Raw genomic sequence first — 23,513 nt, forward strand, 5'->3', positions numbered from 1 at the left:
TCTCAAGGTCTGCAAGAATGAAAACGTTTCGGGTATGGTCACTGAAAAGTAAAACCGACGCTAAGGTTCACGTGGTTTCTTTTTCGGTACCGTTTCGTCGGTAGAATATACACGTAAAGGATAGCTCCGTACTTGTGTTTAAATTCGTACTGGAATTCAAGGTGGTCAAACTTGTAAGTTTTCTATGTCGTTGGTCGTCTAGCTGGATGAGTTAATGGACCGTAAAATCGCATCGTGGTCTGTCGCTTTTCTTTGCGTTTGTTCAGTGCCACCCCTTAGGCGCACGTGGTTTAGTCGAGTCTGTTCCTGTTCGTGCATTTCAAATCATCGCCAATAATTTCTGAAAGTTCAGTCACATACGAACGAACGATCTTCGGGTTCTTAGGAGACGTTATAAATAAAGCTCGGATAACAAGTAACGGACTCGAGAGGATGATAATATCCAATAAATTAATTGGAAATTCGAATTCGTCACTGTCGAGGTGAGATGCGCGTACCAAATAACATTCGACGTGGAACGATGCTAAATATCCGAGAGACCAGCGTTTCGCGAACGCTATTTATCGAGCCTGGTCGGCGCGGCGGCTCTCTCCGAAAAGATCGAAGACGCGTGGGAGGTTCTCGCGTCGCTCGATCTCTTGTTGTTGTGCACGCACGAGAAATCGGATCGAGAGATGGTGATACAGAAATACCGAATAGTTGTCTAAAAGTGTGTGACGGACGGACAGCTGGCCGTCATTAAAACCCCATTAGCAAGGAGCTCCCCTCTGGACCACGTAACGCAGCCCCCAAGTTCTAACAATATCTTCCACGACGCTCCGCCACCACCCACGCTATTAATATTGCTCTATACCCTCCCCCTTTGGCGGCCAACGCGGCACACCCGCCCCCTCGAACTCTGCCCCGACTCAGCTTTAACCCTCTCTCCTCTACCGCGGAATTCGCATCAACTCTCAGCTCTTGGATTTAGATGACAATTATTACTCCCTAACAGTCTCTACCTTAACCTTCTCCGCGTATGTCATCCTTAATGCTCGGATGTTTCTCGCTGTGGCAACAATTTACTCGAGCTATGAGAGTTACAATTATTTTAAGATCGTTTACCTGCCGGTGGCGACTCGCTCGAAATGTTTGATTCGTTAAAAGGCAATCGCGATTTCTTGTAAACGTTTCGACGACTAGATTTTAGATGTCGTTCCTTCGTTCTCTCTGTAAATCATCACGGCGCATTTACATACGACCGTGATACGAAAATAAATCTTACGGTATCGTGGGTCAGTCTGGTAGAAATTCCGCGCGAAATAAAGACGCTTCTTATTCGACGACCCTGATCGATCAATCTACTTCTTTCAGCACCTTGGCTGACGAAAAAAAATAAAAGACCAACGTCCGCCGGCTCGACTGTGCGACTCGCTATCCGTCAAAGCGTGGTTCGCCGGAAGCCGGGGATATGTGGGTCAAGTTCGAAATAACTATACGGCACCAGAAGCCTCTTCTCTATGCGCCCCGTTTGTCGTGCTATCCGTGTTTACTTTGACCAAGTACATACGCCGGTATTTCACGCCAATTTTCACGTTTCATGGACCCAAAAGCGTGTGAATTTTTCCGCGACTAACATGCTGCTTCGTCGAATTCAATCAAATTAACTAAAATTTTCCTCCAATAAATGGAGTTTCGCATTACGCTGTTGCCCATGTGTATTAAGATTATTCGTTACATTTGCTGAAAAACTCGAGCAAATTTTCCTTTGTTTAATACTTTACATCGGAAGACGTATGAGCGAAGTAACAAATCTGACGCATTACCTATAATCATTTCTATTTCCACTTATACATATTTGTCGTGGAAAATATTTCCATATAAACCCATATAAACAGAAACCTGTTCGGAAAAAATGTTACTTTTTTGTCATCGGAAGCAAAAATATAGGGGTATCGGGAATTCTTTGGAATTAAGTGATTGTTCATAATGTATAGGGAACGATGGCGAAATAAATGGGTCGGGGATTCGACCATTCAGCAAAGCTTGGACGGTACAATTCGTCGAACGGTGGTTCCTCGTGCGGTGTCCAGGCGCAAAAAATGGCAAAAGGGTCGAAAAGCAGGAGAGAGAGTGGTCGTAGAGCTTTCGAACAATAAGAGGGAGATGGGACGAGTGTCGAGGACGCCCTTTCTCGCGTTTGCTCGCTCCAAGACCGAAATAAACGTTTGCTCTCGACCTCTCCTGCTCGCTCCATCGACGGACTTTTGGTGGCCGTGCGTGGCGAACGGGAGAAGGGCAGAAACGAGGGAGAAAGAGAAAGAGATCGGTGCTTGCCTTCGGTCTTTGTAGCGGCAGATCAAACTCGGCGGGTCATTAATTAAATCTGGCGGAGCAGCCATCGTCCGTCCGTCTTTCCGCCGCGTCTCCGATTTACTTTACACGAAATACGCCACGGTTATAAATATGGCTCTCGCGATGGGGACCCTTTTCCCCGAACTTGATCTTGCGGACCGCCCTCGGAGTCAGGGATACGGTATAAGCTCTCCCTGACGTGCCCGCCGATCGGGACAGCTTTTCTCGCGACTCACAAAGCTCCAAACGCGACACCGTCTTTGCCCGAACAATTGGACGGACGCCCCTCTATATCCCGTTGTCCTGTCAGCTCGCTTCTTCTCTTCTGCCTTGGTTTTTTTGCTTCTCGACTTACATGCTGACAACGTGATCCAGTATCTGTGGGGAGATTTGCGCGAAAATTTGGCGGTCGGGGTAGGCGTACATTCTTAGAACGCAAGTCGAATTATTTTTATTTCGAAATATTTTTTGCTGTTCTTTTTTTGTTTCGATATAATTTTGTTGGATATCCTGTGCTCGTATCGGAAGACTCAAAAGTACCCCACTTCTTTTGGAAACCGATCTTTACTAAGAGCTTACGTGGTAATTTCATTTGTAGATAGATTTGTGCGGAGATTTGCTGATCGAAATACGCGTCTATTTTTGCCATGTCGTTCAACTTCTTTCGTTCTTATCTTTTCGTCCTTTCTTGTTTGGCGTGTTTTAACGATAACGTTGAATCTCTTATTCTGCATTCGTTCGAAAGGATTTTTTTCTTTTGAAAACACCTTCTGACAAGATTTACCTTCTGGTAGTCCAGAGGTCGATTTGTATAAAAATTCAACGATTCAAAATGTCCACTCATCATTGTCACACTGGTTAAATTTCCTTTTATCTCTGTTCGTTTACTTCACGATTTTATTTACCGCGTTTCGATACGATTACGTTGAATTTCTTGTTCTGAAAGGATCGCTCCTTTTGGAAGCACCCCCTGCCAAGGGCCAGCGAGGTTGCATAAGCGTAGATTGATAAAAATAATTCCTGCCTGCCGTGAGATCTCGAATCTGGCAAACACGTGGAACCAAGATACTCGTAGAGGCCGCATAAACTGTACTCGCGGCTACTTAACGAATCTGATCATTTCGCTCCTTCCTTTCGATCATTCATGGACGACTATTGCGCTCGAATTAACGTAACGTTGGTCCCTGTGGAAAGGTCGTCAAAAATGCGAACGTTTCAGGTACGAGGATCGCGAGCATGTTACTGGACAAGGTGTCCCGTAGGAAGCTTCACCTAAATAGACAGGTTTGATCGATGCGCCTTCCCGGCGATATTGATAAATAAAGGCGATTACAGCGATGACGATTCCGATGGTCAATGAATTTATATACCTGACAAAAGCCCTGGCTGAGCCGATAAATCAGTCCCCTCTTCCCCTTAAGTCGTTCTCTCCTCCCCGACACGATGGTGACCGGCAGGGGTAATCTCTCAATCTAAATCGATCGATCTGCCAAAACGACTCCGATTCGGAGCTGTTTATCATCGACCACTTATGAATTTGCTTCACGAACGCACGAGTACACGGGTAACTCGTTGCGTACGTACACAACGAGAAGATCTGGTGATGAAGCCGTGATCTCTACGTGGGAGCACCGCAGGGGGTCCGAACGGAACTCGTGTAGATACTTAAACTTTCGTTTTTATTGCGCGTTCGATGAACGCCGGGGCCATTCATTAAATCGTTGCACTCTTCCAACGCTTTGCTCACCTACGCGCGCCATCGTGTGTGGGTAAACGGCGCTTTGCGTAAAAGCTCTTTGAGTTATTGCATCAAACGTTTGCTCGAATCCATCCTCGTTTTATATAGCTCGTGTTTCTACGTTTCTTCTTCCTCTTGCATTTGCACGCTCGTCTTTGCATGCCGAGGAACGATACAAAAGTAATATCAATAAACGTGAGTCAAAGTTTGCACGCTTTTATACGCTCAAGATTTCCGTGATAGCCACGATTCGTTTAATTTCCCTTCTTGCTATCACGCTCATATCGCTAACAGGAAGATTGACTATTTTATGTCGATAATATTGACGAACTGTTTGAAGAAGATATTCTTTCCCCGAGAATAATCAGTGGTGCAGTTTCCTGGTCATCGAATCGAACGACCGCACGAAATTTTACTTTTCTAGCTACGATATCTTCTACGCTTAATATGTATACATATAGCAAATTATTTTTGATCGTTTAAATTGTTAATAATCACCTACGTGAACGATGATATAACAATTATTTCATTTATTTAATTTATCACTAGAAGAATACGGTGGAATATGTTCGTATTTCAAATCGTTTGACCATTATATTTATCGAAATGGCGTGGACATAAAATCTAGTATATACGGGACGTGCTATAAAGAATATGAGCTGTAACGAAGGTGAAAAGAGGCAAATTATTTATACGTATGTATATAAAACCCTAGTAATTAACGTTAAAATTTATTCCAACTGCTACTAAAATTCGCATAAATCTCACAATCTTGCTAAAAAAAAAAAAAAAAAAAAAAAATCAAAAATATCGGAGTGGTCCTAATTCATCTACCAGAGATTACAGATAGCGTTCGTGAACACGTTCGTTCGGCGAAATATAAAATAATCATTGGAAACCCGTTTTCTCGTTTGGACGTTCCCGGTGTTACCGGTTTAGGAAATTAGTTTGATAACATTCCCGATAACGCGTTCCATTTCGCGCGTGTTCCAAGCCGGTCGTACTTGGCAGTTTACGCGTTTCAATTTGCCACGAGCGACGAAGACGCGTTTCCATTTTCCGTGGTAATAAAGATTTCGCAGCGTGTAGAGGGACGCGTCTCGCGATGAGGGCTCTTGCGATTACGCCGTTTCCAATTTGCGGCTGCTATTTACGATAAGAAGTTATTTATTTTATCAAATCTGTTTCTTTCCGTTCGAGAGATTTAAAGCCTTATGTTTAAAGCCTTGGACGCGTTAAAGCACAATTGTCAAAGTCGTAAAGCAAACCCGTATACCTACGATGTACAGTGGGAAAGATCGCGCGGTTTGACAGAAAACAAAAAAAAAAGGAAAAAGAAAAAATGAAAAAGGGAAACTTGCTTAACGGTGCAACAGAACTTTAGTCGGAGATACAAACGTCTGATCGTTTGATGTATGACGCGGTACCAAAATCATCGCGAGCTCACGACTCTTTGAATAATCGGCGAATCGCGCGACGCGATGTTCTAGCCGCGCGATACATCTCGCCGCGGTTCGCGCGAGTATAAGGCCAAATTAATCGTCCGTGTAATACGCCTGGAATTGCACTATTTCTTCGTTTCTCGTCCTCCCTTTGTGCACTGGCTACACCCGGCACTTCGTCACGAGGACACCAACGAACGTCTAAACGAGACTTTTCCTCTTCTTCGCTCTTTACCTTCGTTTAGTTCCTTCGCTATCAACTACGATCACAAAATATGTGTGGGAAACATCCGATGTTTTCCACGATAAAATCAAGAAAAACACAAAAATGTTTTATCCATATTTTCGTTCTAAACATATTTTAATAAATAATTCCTACAAATTAAATTTCGAGATCTGGTATTGCGGAACGCTTGGTAATTAATCTTCGTGTCTTCCTTTTCACAGCGTCATATTTTTATTCTCGAGCGCATTAAATGTTAATCCGAAGCAGTCCTTGACCTTTTGTATTAGTAATTTTTAACGTAAGTGAATGGATATTGAATCTAACAAAAAAATATATAAATTATTTCTTCTCTTCGTTCGATCTTTCATCGTTCCGAGACGATTCTTTCATCCTCGTCGCCTAACGAATCGCATATCAATTCTCCTTTCCTTTATTTGATATTTCGCGTATCAAGAACGATACGCTCACCTCTGCTTCGCGCGATATTTCCTATCAGCTTGCGAAATCGAAGCTCGGTGCATCCACACGACCGATATCCCGTGAATTAATTTATCGCGTCGAGGAGGAAGGTCAAGTTTTCAACGTATGCGACAATAATGCTAACGATATCAGAGAACATACATATATATACATATAATTGCATAAATTCGAAACGCTGATGAGGACTATTTATTAATATGAGAATAACTTCGGACTCTTGAAACCTAACTATAGTGAGTTATAAGGAGGAAACAAATTGCGTTATATAATAAAGAAAAAAAACACATTGATTTATTCTTCGCGATACTTCAAACGTATCGTGACAACTAAATGATATATCTAACGAAGATTGTTCCAAACAAAAAATAACAGGCAGTTTTTCAAAGGGCAATGTAAAATTGGCGCGAAACAAAGGAGACGATAAACTGGTATTTCGTTGAAAAAGCGAAGGGTTCTGGATGAGCGGTGCGATTACAAGACAATAATTAGAATATTTAGAGACGCGCCACCCGTAGCGCCTCGAGCGTTTAGGCGATGATTTACTGGCCGCGGTGTTCGCGTACGCGCGTGTCTAGGGATCCACGCGCATGCATGAACGCACGGTCGCGCGGGCTTTGTTACCCAGCTACGGGTACACCCGCCAAGCGTGCAAACTATAAGGTATAAACAATAAAACAATCGTACAGAGAGCGGCGGCGCGGCAATAAATCACGAGAGACTCGGTTATCTGCCATGGCTCGTAAGCGTAAGGGATAACGCGTCACGGCCTGGCCTCCGGTAAATTTAGCTATTGTCGTGCCTAGGATATATTAAATCTCGTTAAAACGTCTTCATGAAGCCGAGGGTTGACTTTCAGGGAACGGAACTTTGCTGCTTATAACCAACTGCATCATGGTCTGCCGTGCTCGGTCACGGTCTCTCGCTGATACCCGCCCATTTTGTCACTTTGACGTTTGCGTTTCTGCCTTCTGAAAAGAATGCCGTCGCTTTCTCTTGGTTCAACTTCGTTTTCCAATACACTATATTTCCAACTTCTTTTATAGTGTCCGAAAGTTTTCGGCAAGTAGGTTCCAACAATACGCTGGTTGCAAGAAGTAAATTTACTCGTATCCGTTCAACGGCAACATATTCTTTAATAATGTTAATTAAACCTGACGCACGCGTATCCAACCAGGTAACAATCCATTCCGTCAATCAAGCTCCTGACGATACACGTAAGTCGTAAAATATGTATGTGCAAGTAAATACCGCGGGATATGCACGAACCTCGTGTAACGCATAGCTTTTAAAACAATGATTTCAACACCTTGAAACCAGTATCTCTTGATTCTACTCGTCAAAAGCTATTAATACGTTATGAAAAAAGGCGCATGTTTCGTGTATGCGCCGAAAAAGTTCAGCCTTATTTTTCGTTTCTTTTCAGAAGGTATTTATACGTCATTCTCGTAACGTCAGTCGAGTGACGGTCGAACGTTTGACCGTCGAAGTGAACGTTCCGGTCGCTGTATCGTATTATTCTTTCGTCGATCACCAAGACAGCACGAAAAGCGGATAACAATGCAGCGAAGATCGAGAAACGTCGAGAACTCGTGACCGCTCTCGACGTTTAAAAATCTCATTTGCGCGTCGTCTTTTTTCGATCAGTCTCGGATCGAAAATAGACGCAAAACCGATAATTGGACGCGTTCGGCGCCTGGACGTCATCTGGTTTCGCGCTTCTGCTCGAGTAAAAGAAGACGACGATCCCGGTGATACATGGCGTCGCCCAGAGTAGTACAGGTGTAGCTTTTGTGGATTAATAGAGAGAGCCAGCTCCGCGTGAATAGACCTCTTGTGAGTCGATTAGCTGCCCACGAGCCTATTCCAGACCCCAGGACCCACGCGTTTTCGGTAGGCGAACCTAGGAATTATGCAGCAACACAATCATCCACAGGTATTCCCGGTGACAGAAACGTAGGAGTGATTTTTCTTCTATGGATGAGGAACAGGCCGCGCCCACTTGTTTACCAAGGGCAACAGTTTTACCTGAAGCTTCGCCCGACCTGGCTTAAGTCACAGGACCACTCGCCGCGCCACTCTATTGATTTATTCCGTTCATCTTCAGTCAGTATCAGGGACCAAGGAAAGAAACCAGCACGGCACAATATGTGTTCCTCTAAAAGATGGTTTTCAGGCGGAACCTTGCGAATTCAGTTTCCGTTCAAGCGTAAAGAGAATTTCTAATTCATTGTTCTATGGGTTTCTATTATTCCGTGTGATGACTCCAAAGTTTCTTTCAACATTGGAAAGCGTTACGAAACATGAATGTACATCATCCTATCTGGTATTCGGAAAGAATTTTAAAACTTTGGCAACGATGCGATGACATCGATTATCATGTTAGAATCTTCATTATCGAAACATCGATTAACGGAGTGGATCGATCAACGAAAAATTTGATAGTGATATTGAAATTGGATAATAGGAATTGGAAAGTGAAAGAAATTACTTAGGATTTATTGGAAAGTTTTATTTTTGTTTAATATTAATATCTAGAAAACAGCGTGAAATAAATGTTCTCTCGTGGAAACAAAGTCATTCGATTATCCAAACAGTTCCATTATATGTGAACAACGCGTGTCACGATCGTATAGTTTGAATAATCAGGATTTCGTCGTATTACTAAATTTTATAAAAACCTCTTATAGATTAAATAGAAATGTTTCTGCAATCTGCCACATACGATTAAGATATTTCAAGCTATCAAATTTGACAAGCATAAAGGAAGACATATTTTGTTAACTCCGGAAAGTGGTATAGTCGATCGCTAAGGAAAATTACGTTCGAAACCAACATATTTTACAGATAGCGTTATATAATCAAATATGCCTGCGTTTCGGTCGAGGGTCCCGTAGCAAGAAATTCGAACACCTACGTACGAACAGCGGTTCGTGTTATAGAACAATGGTATATATTCCGAACGCCTCTACCGTGATTATCGTAATAACGCCAGCTCTCCTCGAGCATCCAGCAACCTCTTCAATGATATAGTAATTTGTGGGCCGCCCCGCGACGCGAATACCGATGCGTCCAGCGTCAAATGGCGTCATTCGTTTTCACGACTGCCACTCTTTCTCCACTTGACTTTCTATCACGTACTTTCAATTTTTCATGAAACTACCGACATTCTGCGATACCGTGAAACTTTCACAACGTCTTATCAGAAGGAGAACTCCAGTTGCGGCTCGTTCGTTGCACTTGCTAATGATATCGAAATGCGATGCGTCCGGTTCGGCGCAGAGTGAGTTCTTTTTTTCACGTGAATGAGTTCCACGCGTGTTTCAACAGTCCGTTCCATTATATATATTTTCTAACAACAAGACCGTAATTTATACTACATACGATCTCTGTTATACGTCAAACGCTAGATAGCAGTTAATCTTTTCATGTACGTGCTATATATGTAATTTTTTGAATTTTAAATTGAATCGATCTGCTCGGTATCAGAGACGTGTTGTAACTCGCATCGCTTTGCGATTTGTAATTTTAGTGTATCTACGCGATTGTCAAGTATCTGCGATGATCTTTGTTCTATCCGTATGTGCGTCTTCTGTAACGTTACGTGCACGAGAATCAAGACAGAATAAAAAAAAAGTCGTTTGAATCGAATCTCAACGCGTGAAATGGTAAAAATCGTGGTCGTTTGAACAATATGAGGAGAGTAGATTGGAATCTCCACGATTGTCCCACTGGATAGGAATTCGACGGACGAGGTTGCTTCGTATTTGATTAGGATTCCATCAAGCGAGGTCCATCGTTCATCGGTGACCACCTCGAACGGTCAATATTATCACACGTGCTCAAAACGCCGACAGAGGGACCGTTCTTATATCTGGTCGTCTCTCGCTTCGATCACAATTCGGTTTTAGATCGGAACCATCAGTTGGTACATCTTGCGCGGCACCTGCATCCGATAGGCATATATTTATCCAAGTCCGCCCTTTTCAGGTAGACGATAGCCATTTGAATACACCCGGAGATTCGATGAATCTATTTGCATGCACGCCTCGTAGATAAAGAGGGCACACCTTCATGGGACAGCGAACGCCCCCAGAATTTTGTTTCCCTGGTTCCCTGAAAAAGTACAAGGTCGTTTAAAGGGAAATTTTTACCTCTCGTAGGCAGGCTGGGTGCTTTTAACGCCCGGAGCAGAATTTTGCTTATTCTTACGAAACGAATTTCTATTTAATCCTACAAAATCTTTGAAACATTTTCTTCGCTTGGAAATTGATCATATAAGACGCGGTGAAAACTCGAATAAATGTTCTAGAATACTTTCAGTTCCTTTAAAACTTTGAATAGAAAAAAAGAAGGAATTGATGTGAGTGACTTAATTTACACAGAGAGGATTAAAAACGAAACAAGCTTATTGTTTAAAATTATTTAAAATTATTTGAATGGACGTCGACGAATGGATGTAAGTACACGTTTAACTGGAAAACCATTTTTTGAAACGACAATTTTTGTAACGTACTGAATTTTAAAACTGTCACCCTGTAAAAGCTGGAAATATGATTCGTCGTGCTTTTTTTTTCTACGAAGTCTTTATATTAGCATATCATAGTTTATGCTTGACATTAGATAATCACCGTAGTAAGCTGATGTCACAACATTCAAAATTGCAACCGACGAGTGTAATCGTAGCTATTGAACTCTTTCGCTTCTTGCGTTAAACTATTTCTATCCAGTAAAGCCGTATCGCGAACGAAATTTTCATATCGAAGTGATATTTTTAAAGGGTAGCAGTGAAATGTATAACGACCGAATTATCGCGGTTAGTCGTGACTATACAACACGATGACTGTACACTGTAATCTTTGGACTGCATTTACCCTGCCCACAGAAAGTGGTAACAACTAATAACGCGTCGCGATACGATCGTGAGAAAGCAATTGTCGGGTTCTGCGATAGCAACGATTCCTCCACGAATGTAATGTCTACCATAAAAGATTCGAGGAGGCGATAGTTGGAAACGAATTAGGCATATTCGTAAAAAAAAAAAAAGAAAAAGGAACAAAGAACAAACGAATTGAGAATAATTCAAAGTGCAATTATTCGTGGTGTCGTGTGTATTTACGTTTGAGAAACGTTGGGCCGATCGTAAGGAGGAACCGATTCCGCGACCAAGACAACGGAACATCCGTTTTTTCCACGCATTTTACGATGCTCATTTCCGTTCTCGGTAATGTCACTTCGCATAGTTTTATCTGGTGACCGGTACAACGCGCACGCTCGTAAAACACTTATGACACCCGTAGCATAATAATGCCGCCCGATAGCAGCTATCTTGCCATATAGAAGGCCCACTCGCCATTTTCCTAATTAATGTTTAATGTTCCCGATATCTTGCCCTCTTTACTCACGATTATACCTGAACCGTTGATATCGCGTATCAACGCTCCCAGGCTTTTCTTTAACCCGTACAATCATGGAATCAGGTTAAAATTTGCGTAACTGTTATTCGACAGATAAACAGAAATTAAAGATATTACCGGTTGTACTTTAATCTTAATGGCTTTTCGGTTTTCCTATGAGTCACCCGTAATGGTTCGAATGCGCATCATCGAACGAAATATCGAAACTTATTTTGCTATCATTAGCTAAGCTATCGAGTAAAAATGTACAATTTATACCAACATGTTGACACGTGAAAGTTGTATATGAAAAATACAAAGAAGAGGAACGTTTTCTTATCCATATATCCACTTCACGAAAGTTATCCAAATTCTTAAGAACCGTACGACCGTTATAGATTTATTGAAATTTCTACGAGGAATTCGAAATCGATCGTTTCGATCGTCTTGATAATTTTACTATTAACCCTTCCGCAGTGTGACACGAGAGAAACTCTGGCAAGCTGTTAAATATAGTGTCTACCATCGATTTCGTATTTCAAATCATTCAGACTGAAGAGACACCACTCGCTAGACCTAAACGCTAGATTCAATTAGTTATCTAAATTAATTATATTTACTTATTTATAATACATACCTATAAAATATACTTATCTATAATAAGTATTAACTTATTACACGCCAGAAAAAATTACTGAAAATTCTCAATGCGAGAACTGTTATAAATTGCATATGTTAAATATTGTATATCACATATATTGTAATTATTACCTATTTGCTACAAAGAGTCGCGAATATAGCTATTTTTTATATGTGATATCAGTAATATTAAAGATATCACCTTGAATTTATAAAATTTTTGTGAAATATTTCAAAATAATCACTCATTGTAACAGTGTTGCTACCTAATTACGCATGTACATATGTATTTATCTATTTCAGCCTGATGGCCTAGAAATTAGACGTGGCTTTACACAGTTTATAAATATAAAAGAAAATTAAATAAGCTTACAGATAACTATAATCTATATAATTATGGTACTGCGTAGTTGCCTCAAGGAGAACAATGTTGACAGGCGTTCTAACCAGAATCGTTAATCTGTTTTCAGTCGCATCAGGAGGAGGATTTGTCAGATCCGGACCTTCAGGACGAAGAGAGCGGCGAAGAATTACCTCAGCAACCACTTCAGGGTAACACGCACTCTTCGTCGGATAATGCATCCGCACAGGCTAATACACCTACTCCATTAGCACACTTGAACAGTCTGATGGGTGCACACCATCCGCACTTTCTGGCGAAGCTGAAAATGGAGGTCAGTGGAAAAAAGACGTTTTAACGCTTGGGTCCGTTCTCCAAGACCCTCGATGAATGTCGTGAATCTCTCGTTAAGTGAGAACGTTGTGTTTCGATGAAGATGGGGTAATTACGAGGTCGTTGAAACGTCGAGTAATCGTTTACGTAATTCGCGGTAGAACTTGATCGAGAAAGAACGTTCGTTGATTCGAAAGGACAGATACGAACGACACACGGGCTTTGAAGAATCTTGACAGATTGCTGCAACTCTGTGACTATTATCCGTTACCGAGCTTGGCGCCTTCGTGGCGCTATAGTAACGCGCGTTTCTTTTCGAATATAATAAAACAACGAGACGGTTTTTACGATCTTTACTTTCAACTCGGGATCGTTCCGACTATTTTCCAATGCGAAATTCATCCGTTGTACGCAACTCCTGCTATATGGAATTAGGGCGACATTCGTAGCTTTCCGCGTTTATTATTTTATTCGGTAAAGTTAGGCAAAAGTGGATCGGTGTGATTAATTATTAAAGTATCGCATATACTGCGATTGCAGTTGAACAATTTTTCACAGGCAGCCGATGTGGATGCATTAGCTCATAAAAGCGGATTAGAAGCGTTGCAAGTTGCTATGAGTGGAGCCGGATTCAATCTACCATTTTCATTCCCACCACCTGCAGCGTTCCTAACGCCGCAGCACCACTTGCAAAACAGTCATCCACAAGCGAGTAGTACCATCATGAGCAGCATTGGAAATCAGTTGACATCATCGGCCAGTTCGCATTCCAGCGAATCATCACAGGGTAGCGGTAGAAACGGTGGAGAGCCTCGTGAGACCAGCAATCATTCGCAGAGTAACTCGACGGGCACGAATCACCAGCAACAGACCAGCTGGAGCTTCGAAGAGCAGTTCAAACAGGTGCGTCAGGCAAGTACTATGGATAGCTTTATATACGTATAGATTGTCCTTGTTATCACGTTCATCAACGAATTTGTCGATATCCGCGTCGATCTCGCTTCTACACCTGGAGCGATTGTTAAAAAAGAACGTGTAATTGAAAACAATCGACGTACGGGTCCTGTGGCTTGTTTAATTGCTCCGAAAGTTTAAACACGACCGATATCTGGGCTAACGGGATCTAGGGATCTGGGGTTCGTTATCGCGGGATTTTTAGCACAGCACCCAGGTTATCGCGCTCGTTAATGCTCTTCCTCTGCCGTGAACGTTATCTCTTTTACAACGTGCGAAGGACCTCTGTTTGTCCAAGATTCGCAGCTGAACATCGAAACGGAATAATTTTTTATTTTGATCTTATACTACTTTTAGCTAGTTGTTACTTATGAAACGACAAATGTATTTGTTCTAGTCAGAATTAGTCTTAATTAGTTAGAATTAGTTCTTAGTATTATAGTTCTAGTATTAGTTATTTAGTAAGAATTAGTTCTTTTATTACGTTAGATCTTCCCTATAAAAGCAAAAGCTCCTATTATTAACAATTGACGAAACGAAAATATTTTCATGGTCTCGAAAAGGTTCGGTTTTCGAAGTAGGTTGGATACAAGTAGTCGGTACAAGAATTGACCCTTTGTGGATAGAACGGCTCGAAGTCAACCGTATTTTCGTTCATAGCACTGCAACGTGTCAAATTCTAGACGTATGTACATACACAGATTCTCCGTAGGATAAATAAAATGACACGCATATGAGTGCTTTTGGTTCTATCAGTTGCTTACGCCGAACGCGTATGTAAGTTCCCCGGGCCAAATTGATGATTTACAAAGAACGTATATACACGGCGGTAGTCCGCAAATGGTAATACCAAGGCGTCAAATTCGATTCTCTCTGTCAATCGTGTCAGACGCACGCGCACGTATGAGAATCGCGGACGAGAAAGAATCCTAAACATATTATAAAGCGGTAGCTTTGTGGGACAGTTGTTAGCGGCACAAGGGACATGTAATCACGAGCGGCAAGCGTTCGTGCAAGCAAAAGAGCTGGAAAGAAGTGGTCCATAGGTGACGGGTTCAATTAATGCAACGATGGGAGCTAATTATTATTTTTACACGCGCGGCAGATAATTACTGGCCGACCGTCCTCGAATCCTATCGTCTCAGTTGACAGTATCTTCCTCCTGAATGCGCGAGAAGGACAAAACGATCCACAACACGATCGAGGCTGAATGGGAAGAAGAGAACGAGAGAAATGGACGAGGATTGGAAAAGAAAGGTAAAAAAGAAAAAAGAAGGGTAGAGTGGAATAGAATTTGAAAACAGCGTCACGTGAGATAAAAGCAGAGACGTGGAAGGTTGGAAGGGTTTGGAGTTATAGAATAAGCTCGGACGCGCATCGGAGCCTTGTTAATGCTTTTTGTCTCGTGGCCTTTACTCGCGTGGATATTTTTGCTTGCGGTCTGTCGGCCAGTCAGCCTGGTTCGGTGTTAGCAGCGGTGGTTTTCAGTTTTTGCAAAGAGGGTGTGGTGTTGGATTACCATTTAGATTGTTCGCGCGCGCCATACGCCGATCTTCTTCCACAGCCTGTGACAAACCTACTTGCTTCATGAACCTTCGGGGGAAGAACGAAAACGCCTGTGGTGCGCGTATACGTCTCCCTCCGTTCAGCTTTCTTGCACTCTTGCCACCGTGTTTTCTCTTTTTCTTCCTCTTCGGCGGTAGTTACCTCACCGTTCGTCCCTTGTCGATCGTTTCGTCCTCGAAGAGTATAGGAAAGAAGTATGACCGAGAATTTTCTGTATTTACCGATACGCTTTAGCTTTCTCTCTCTCTCTTTTGATCTTTGAAGTCTGAAAACGTCGTGTCAGGGGCTGTTCTCATAGAGAGATCGAGCCCGAGGTTCGATGTCAAGGAGACGGGCCGAGCCTGCGCGAGGCGTATCGCTGATTAAAGCGTAGGGACGACGAGAGAACGCGAAAGACGAACGGTAGAGAGACGAGGAACAAGCGTAGGAATGAAAATGGAAGTCTCCACCTACTCGAAGAGCGGCGCCCGCGTCTCACGGATCGCATCCATCATTCCGGTGGGGGCGTACTTGCCGGGTCTTTAATCTTTCTTCTTAGCGAAGATGGTGGTTCCTTGCCTTCTCTCCCTTAGGTGAGAGAATCTTGCCCCTTTTTCGATGCTGACACGACGCTCCACGTTCTCGCAACTCTCGATCTCCTGCACCAAATTTAACCTAGCATGCTGCGAACGTTGTCGCCCCTCTTGTCGCTTTTCCATCGATTGGAATGCAATTGAAAGCGTCGACTGGGGCAAAGTTATGGCTGTCGTTTTCCGTCTGCCGCTTTCATTCGTCGCGATTGAAATACGGAGCAATACAAATGATTTCACGCGATGTACGCGACTCGCGTCCTTTTTGCTGCCATTCTAGCGATCGTTTCATCGCAATTCGTTCGTTTTATTTCGATCTTGCCACGTAATCGCGCTACGATCTTTCGATTACGCGAGCCTCTGACGATAATGCCGAATATTAAAGTTCGACTCGTGAATTATACGATCCTGTATTAATAGTCAACGCTAGATTTACGATCAGGAGATTTTTGTAGTTCTTTTCACAATATGTTCATGATTGCGCAACAATTCGTGTAACGATCGTGCAACCAATAAAACGGAGTATCGCAATCGTTAACGCAGCATGAGGATTTATAACACTCGGTAAATATGCTTCTTGTGATCGGTTTGTTTCTCTCAGCGATAACTTTATTACGAAATCGTCCATCTAACGCTTGTATCAATCGCGCAATCGATAAGTCGAGCAACTATGAACATTAGACGAAAAAGTGTATGCGTTGCGACGTTTTTGCACACCTCTCCCCTCTCCCTTCGCGAACGTTCTACGAAAATCGTCAATTACCATCGACGATCATTCCCTTCGTGTTTATCGCGTTATTCGCGACTTCTCAAGATTCGACCCAATCTTCCAAGCTAGCAATTTGCGAACGTTAGACTAAACCGTGATTTCGTTGTAATTAATCGCCCCTCGAACTTCCTACCGATATTCTCAATCACCGTTGATAATCGTTCCATTGACATTCAGCTTACTAGAAAGAATCATCGTCGACGTAACTCTAGCGTTCTGGGCAACCTTTCAACCTCCGACGAGGCGCTAACGAGGCGCCAGGATAAAAGTATCCAAGCTTCGACGAGTTTATAGTTCTCAGTTGTTTTCTCGAAACTGAATAGGAGGCTTTTCTGTCGAAGACGAAAGTCCGTTTCAATAAACCAGACCGGCTGGTACGTGCACCCATGGTACACAGACAGCGAGCCACCGATGGCTAGGAACACGATCCTCCTCGTCTCCGAGTTGCAACTTTAACTGCACCTACACGTATCTTGCCGCGCATCATCCCTGCTCGCACCACCGTTCACTGACCGTGCACTCCAGCTATCACGGCCAGTATAATACTGTAGCACTATACTTTGCAGCCATTGTGAAATAACTCGTAAAGCTGCAAATTGCCGGGTATTTCGCTGCCATATACCGACGTGTGTACCGCGGCTCTTTACACGGTTTCGCGACCGTGTTAGTGCATGCGTCCAGAGCCAGCGTAATGCACACCCACGAGCGTGTTCTCGCTCGTACTTACACGATGCTTCGGTTAGGTGTGTCGGTTCGAACAGCTTCGAGTTCTTGTAATCTATGCATACGCGCGTCCGTGCATGTGTATATCTTATACACGTATAACCATGCAGGATACGTGTATCAGCCGGTGGATCCTTCTCGCGTTATCATTGTGATTATGCAAATGCGTTATCATTATGCAAATGCGCCGGCACGTTTAAACGCGGCCCACGATTCGTGCGTGGTCGTTTGTCGTCGCTGCTGTCCCAGCTGATGACTGGAGATCGCGGGTGCGAATCACACCTTGTCGCGAAACTTTTTGGCAGAAAACGGGGAGGAGCTGTTGGCGTCGTTGAGATCGCTGGTATTCTCATTGTACGTGTCGTTTATACGTTATGTATACTTAAAGAGAATTACGAGGCAATTGTATTATTACGAAGGTTCTTTCGCACCTTGTTCGGGCTCATATTTCGTAGAATTTGACGAGTTACGAGTCGTAGATCAATGGTACTGGTCGATTTTATCGTATAACAGTAACGTTCGATCAAATGAGATCCTACGACGAAAGTTTGTAAATTACAAATTATTTCGTTATTTCGTTCGATGTGGAATTGTGTAAGATTGTAAAGGGATCTATAAACTACAACCTGTAACTCGTCGATTCACCGATATTAATCGGTAAATTATTGTGCAAGAAGGCTCTGACGATGTTTTTGCTGCAGAATAAACATATGCAAAGTTAAGTGCACGGCTCGTTCAGTCAATTAAATTCCAAGCTAAGTGGATAATAGGCCTTATATCGCAGGAATGTAACATAAAAACACTTATTTATTCAAATGATTACAATTAGACTGCGGATCTCTGTGAAATTTTATATTCCTACGGACATAATTCAAAATATGGAATCTAAACGGAAAGTTCTTTCGGCTACCGAATCGTCGTGGTAAATGCTCTACTTTAAATATCGCGCTTTGTAGATTTTTTGAATCTTAGATTTCTCCCAAATGCGTAAACATTCGCGGTGTAATTACATCGATGCGATATCGATTAGTTATTCGAAGCTCGAAAAATTGCAGACGATGTAAAAAGGAAATCGGATAGAGAACCGATTATCGTTAATTATCAGGCCATTACCGCGGGAAATCGTAGCTCGCGAACACGGAATAACGCAAATAATAGTTCAGTTTTTCTTCGCGCGTTTGCGAAACAAAGCCTGGCCTCGCGAGTTTCGATGGCCTTGCGATATGGAAAGTTGGACGAGCACAAAAGTCGCTTACGAATATTATACGACGCTTGCACGACACGTGTGCTCCTACGTATCGAACGTTTTGTAATTATCAAACGTAGAGAAATAACCGTCAGGTCATACGAAACGTTATTTCATAAAGTTTATCGATAATGAATACGTTCTACCGAAGTGAATGGCGAACGGGTCGGCGGAGTCTAACCGGTAAACATAATTTGTTCCTCCATGAATCTTCCGCAACGAAGTTACCTCGAAGAGGCTAGTCGTTGCAGCCCCGTTTCATCTCTCGAAACCCCCCTGAACGAGTCACGATATATTAATTAGTCGGCAGTACGTCCAGCTCGTCAATTAATGTCCCTTTCTACGGATTCTCGGTTTTCTTTCTTCAACCGACCTGCCATTCTCACTGGTCATTATCTTTGTATTGCCGGTTATCGATCAATTAGTAGGTCCATGCATGCAGAAGCGCAATTACAGGCAGGGTGCAACGAGATGATTATTGAACGAAGCCTCGTTCACAGAAGAAGGCAATTGTCCGAGCTTACAGCTTACGGTTCCATTGTGGCACCCTTCGTTTCTCGAGGCGGCGGTGCAACGGTTTGTTAATTCTCCTGCATTCGGGAAGCCAGTTTCTTCAAAAGGAACGAGTAAAAAGCTCGAGCCACGACCTCATCCAGGCAACAACGAGGAACCTTCCGTTGATGTTCCCTTTTTCTTGAAAAAGTGACCGCTGGTTGCTTCGACGTGGACTAAACGTTTCTATATATTGCCGTCTGTTTTAAATTGGAAATTTTTTTTTTTATTTATTTAGTTGTTTACATTCACAATTTGTCCGATTTGAACATTTGGTAGAATTTTTTGGCTGTTTGATTATCACGTGGGTACCCCTAGCGGAGTACCATCTTCGTGATTGTTAGGTTATGTCCTTTGTGAGATCTGTTGGTTGTAAATTGGAAATTGGCAACAAGAGGGGACAAGACAAAAGTTGCTCGTTGTTGCTTCGGTGCAGACGAGCTCTAACGTTTCGACAAGTTTATATTTAACTCTTTTTCGAACATACAATAATAGAAAAACCTCGTTAATGTTTGAATAAGGACGGAGCTTTAGTAATTTTGCCGAAGAATGTTCCTCTAGGAATCCTACATATTTGGCGTAGAAGAAAAGGCGCGTGATCAACTAAGAAGACGTTTTATTACGCTCGCAACGTGTCTCGCGTGTATCTCGTTTCGTTGCAATCCAGGCGGATCTCGGACGATTCGGAAAATCTTCGTAGGACGCTCGTTGACGACAAAATCAACGGCGAGCGGTCACGCGTTTACGCAGCTTCTCGCTGTTGCTTTAGCGAGGATGCAGCTCCAGGCTCGTTCCTAAACGGGACTCGAATGGAGAAGAGAATCGTAACAGGGTAGCAAAGCCTCGAACGAGCCGCGAAATTACGGACGACGGTGTTACCGGAGAACCGTGTGCTGGGCTAATCCACTTACATTGCGCACAACACCTGCATCGCTTACCTGGTAAACGTTTCAACAGCGTCAGTTCTTCTTACTTAAAAAGGAGGAGAAAAAAAGTAGGGAAGGGAAAAAGAAGAAACGATATTGACCCGCGGATTCTTCGTGTTTACCTAATAATTGGATGAGGCTGTAAATATGGCCATTAAGCTACCTACGCTTTTCTCGCGCGCTCGTTAGAACCAACCAATTGCACGGCGATCTCTCTCGTTTGGTAGTCTTCTTGCTTCTTTGCGTCCTTCTTTCAGCCGTTAGCGGAATCTTCGAAGAGTATTCTCCGTTCGGGTAAACCTGGAATAACCTGGCTTTCTTCGCCTTTATCGCACTTTTCTTCGGCGCCAATAAGACGGGTCTCGGGAAAAATGGTTGGAAGCAACCGCTGGGGCAACTGGGACCTTTTGGCGCTTCTTTTTACGTTGGTTTTGCGGCCGGATCGACCGCATATAATCTGCACGAGCGTAGCTGGTAGACGAATAGTTAGGATTTGATCTGAATATATGACGAAGATCCTCGTTCCTTATCTTCACGATAGAATGGAAATTAAAAATTTATGGAAGATTCAAAGACGCAAGAAACGTACGGAATGCGGACAACGTAGAACGGGCAGAAATTTTCTAATTTTATTACTCGAGTACACGATGAATGTTCGACTCTCAGAACACAAACGATTTGCTTCCATAATTTCGTTTATCGTAAAAAAAGGCACAAGCAACAGCAAATTGCAAGATAGATTCGAAGGAATAACGCTTACAACGTTATCACTACTCTTTACTTTCCAATTTTGCAACTGATTAATGCGGCCTCTGAGTGGCTCAATTATTCGCAGTCTATTTGCGATCCCGTAAAAGACAGCGAGACTATCAGTACATTTTTGTTTGGAAATATAGGCTGAGCTAATTTTCATCGTTAGACACATTCAAGCAGAAAGACGATAAAAATTATGGAATGTTGAAACGTCGAGCCGATCTTAACATTTAGTTTTCCATAATATGACGTTCTCGAAGAAATATGAGACACACGATTAGCGATGATCTCTCGATATCGAGCATCTTCAGAAAAAGACGTCAGTCGGTATTATCTTGGCATCGAATCTCTCGCGCGCTGGCCAAAACGATGTTGAAGTTTACGTGTGTGGTGACCGTCATTCCTCGTAATTCCACGGAGATAGAAATCTTGTAAGTAGTGCGCATCGATAGAATCGCGGTTTAGGCGACGGGCAAATTGGTTCGTTACGCCATGGTGCACCACTCGAAGATCAGATTTTCTTTTACAGGATGTGATGAATTGCTGCTACGCTCTCCCTTTCGAGGGAGATGCAATTTTCCATTTCCTTCTTCGATCAGATATAAGGGGAGAAAATTCCAGAAAAGTGGAAAATCAGAATATGTAACGCCTTTCTTGGAAATTCATGGCAAAGATAGCGATAATAGCGCAACTTCATGTTGCATAAATCGTATCTGAAGCTAGGAGAATGTCGGCAACAATGAGTAACATTGACAGGTAATTAACATATTGGCACGTCTGATACTTGTACATATTGGTAAAGTAACGGAAGATCCGATACGATGTTTCAAACGAATATAAATATTTTAATCTTCACGACGAAAAGGTTAAAAAGATCTAGAAATATTTTCCTAGCTCAGGGAAATAATTCCTTTCCTGTATTAATGTCGGCGGTTAAATAGAAATTAAAATCAACGATAAATCATGGAAGGCGCCTGGTAGCCGTTGCTCGGAAGAGTCACGATCAGAGGGAAAGGGACGCCCGCGTAGGAAGCGTACCTACACATAGGAATTCAGAGATGTCTCCATCACGAACGACAAACGACCGACACGAATCTCGACGCCGTCAGAAGAGTTATATTTTGACCCCGGTTAGCATACCAAAGCTGCATTATATTACACGAGCCTGTGCCCTCGCTATTATAATGAATATCTTTGCTGGGCTATAAGCATATATGTAAAGCACGTGCGTTTCCATGGGGTGTCGCGGTCGATCTCATCGGCGACTAACCACACCACAACGTATCGTATCCACATCGTACTCGCATACATCGTTCTATTTCTTCGGACACAAGCTGGTCCAGGAGGATCATCATCTTCCTCCTTTTCTTCTTCTTCTTCGTTGTAGTTGTCGCGGTCGTCGTCGAGCCGCGGAGATATCATTTGAATTTCAATGAATCATGTGGGTGCAAGTGTCGCCTGTATTCATTCACGGTTTACATCCATACGTACGAGTCGTATACGAGAATACACACACGTTTCTTCGAACGTCTCGAGGGACTGTATACTCGAGCATGTTCGTATGTATGTAAAATATCGTCCCCCCTCCCCTCGCGTCCTCCTCCACTCGTTGGTCCGCGTGGAAAGAGGAGACAAATGTCGGAATTCTCTTGGTTCTTTTTCCACGGCGTATTCACGGTCTCGCGTTCGAAGCCGACACAAAGGTGTCTGTTGCGATTCAAGTCGCGATCACAAAAGGAGATTATCTCCGATCGTCCTTTGTCGACCGATTTTCCCCGTGTCGTTGGTGCGCGCCACTATTACGGATAGTTGCGTTCCCCTTCTCCGTGGTAGCCGTATCAAACCTCGTAATTTTTCTTGCAGGTATCAGTGAATGGTCGGTATACCTCTTCGCCAGTCGTCGCTCATAGTCGGTATACCTCTTAGCGGTCGATTCTTCTTCTTCGTACTTTCGTCACGTGGACGAGACAACCTGTTGGAAAACGAGCGTAAAAGGAGGCTAGGCGAGGATCATTGAAAACCCCAGTGATTTTTCGCCTCGGAGATTTTCATAAAACCAGAGACGCGCTACACAATCGTTCGTTTTAATTTCCTCCGCGAGGAGAGGCGGCACAATGCCCGGGATTTTTCTTTTTTTTCTTCTTTTTTCTCACCGACGCGAGTTCGAGTCTCTTATGCAAATGCTCGTTCGAAGGGATTCCACGATGCAGTCGTTCATGCTAGGTAATTTATATGGGTTCTACAGCGGCGCGGTCCGTCGCGTTCGTCTCGCCTCATTAGCGTCTCTCGCGCGCAATTATCCACGCCTCGGGTTCCGAAAGAATTCGGTTTAGAATCGTCGCGGCCAAACTGTCCAGGAATTCTGCATCTTCTCCTTAATATCCTCGTAACTTTCGAAACTGCCCAAGTTATTACGCGGTCGTCCTATCGTGCCGATAACGCGAAAGGTATCGCTCATGGTGAAATGGTGCGTGACATCGCGCAGCGTCCCCCTTGATGTTTCCATGGCGCTGTCAAAAGTTTGCGCGAT

The 23,513-nt window shown here is 43.1% G+C and overlaps 1 protein-coding gene across 8 annotated transcripts in view; it reads left to right on the top strand.

Annotated features, from left to right (window-relative positions):
- The window catches only part of LOC100748649 (protein dead ringer), a 139,541-nt gene that overhangs the window by 29,077 nt on the left and 86,951 nt on the right, over positions 1-23,513 (top strand). For 7 of the 8 annotated variants that reach the window (XM_033321515.1, XM_033321517.1, XM_033321518.1 and 4 more), the window contains 2 exons: positions 12,723-12,926; positions 13,484-13,837. In XM_033321515.1, the coding sequence (XP_033177406.1) occupies positions 12,723-12,926; positions 13,484-13,837 (558 nt within the window). The remainder of the gene's footprint in view (positions 1-12,722; positions 12,927-13,483; positions 13,838-23,513) is intronic. The other variant, XM_033321519.1, reaches the window with a different exon arrangement.

This window comes from Bombus impatiens, unplaced genomic scaffold, assembly GCF_000188095.3.
Source record: "Bombus impatiens unplaced genomic scaffold, BIMP_2.2 scf_0463, whole genome shotgun sequence".
NCBI lineage: Eukaryota > Metazoa > Arthropoda > Insecta > Hymenoptera > Apidae > Bombus > Bombus impatiens.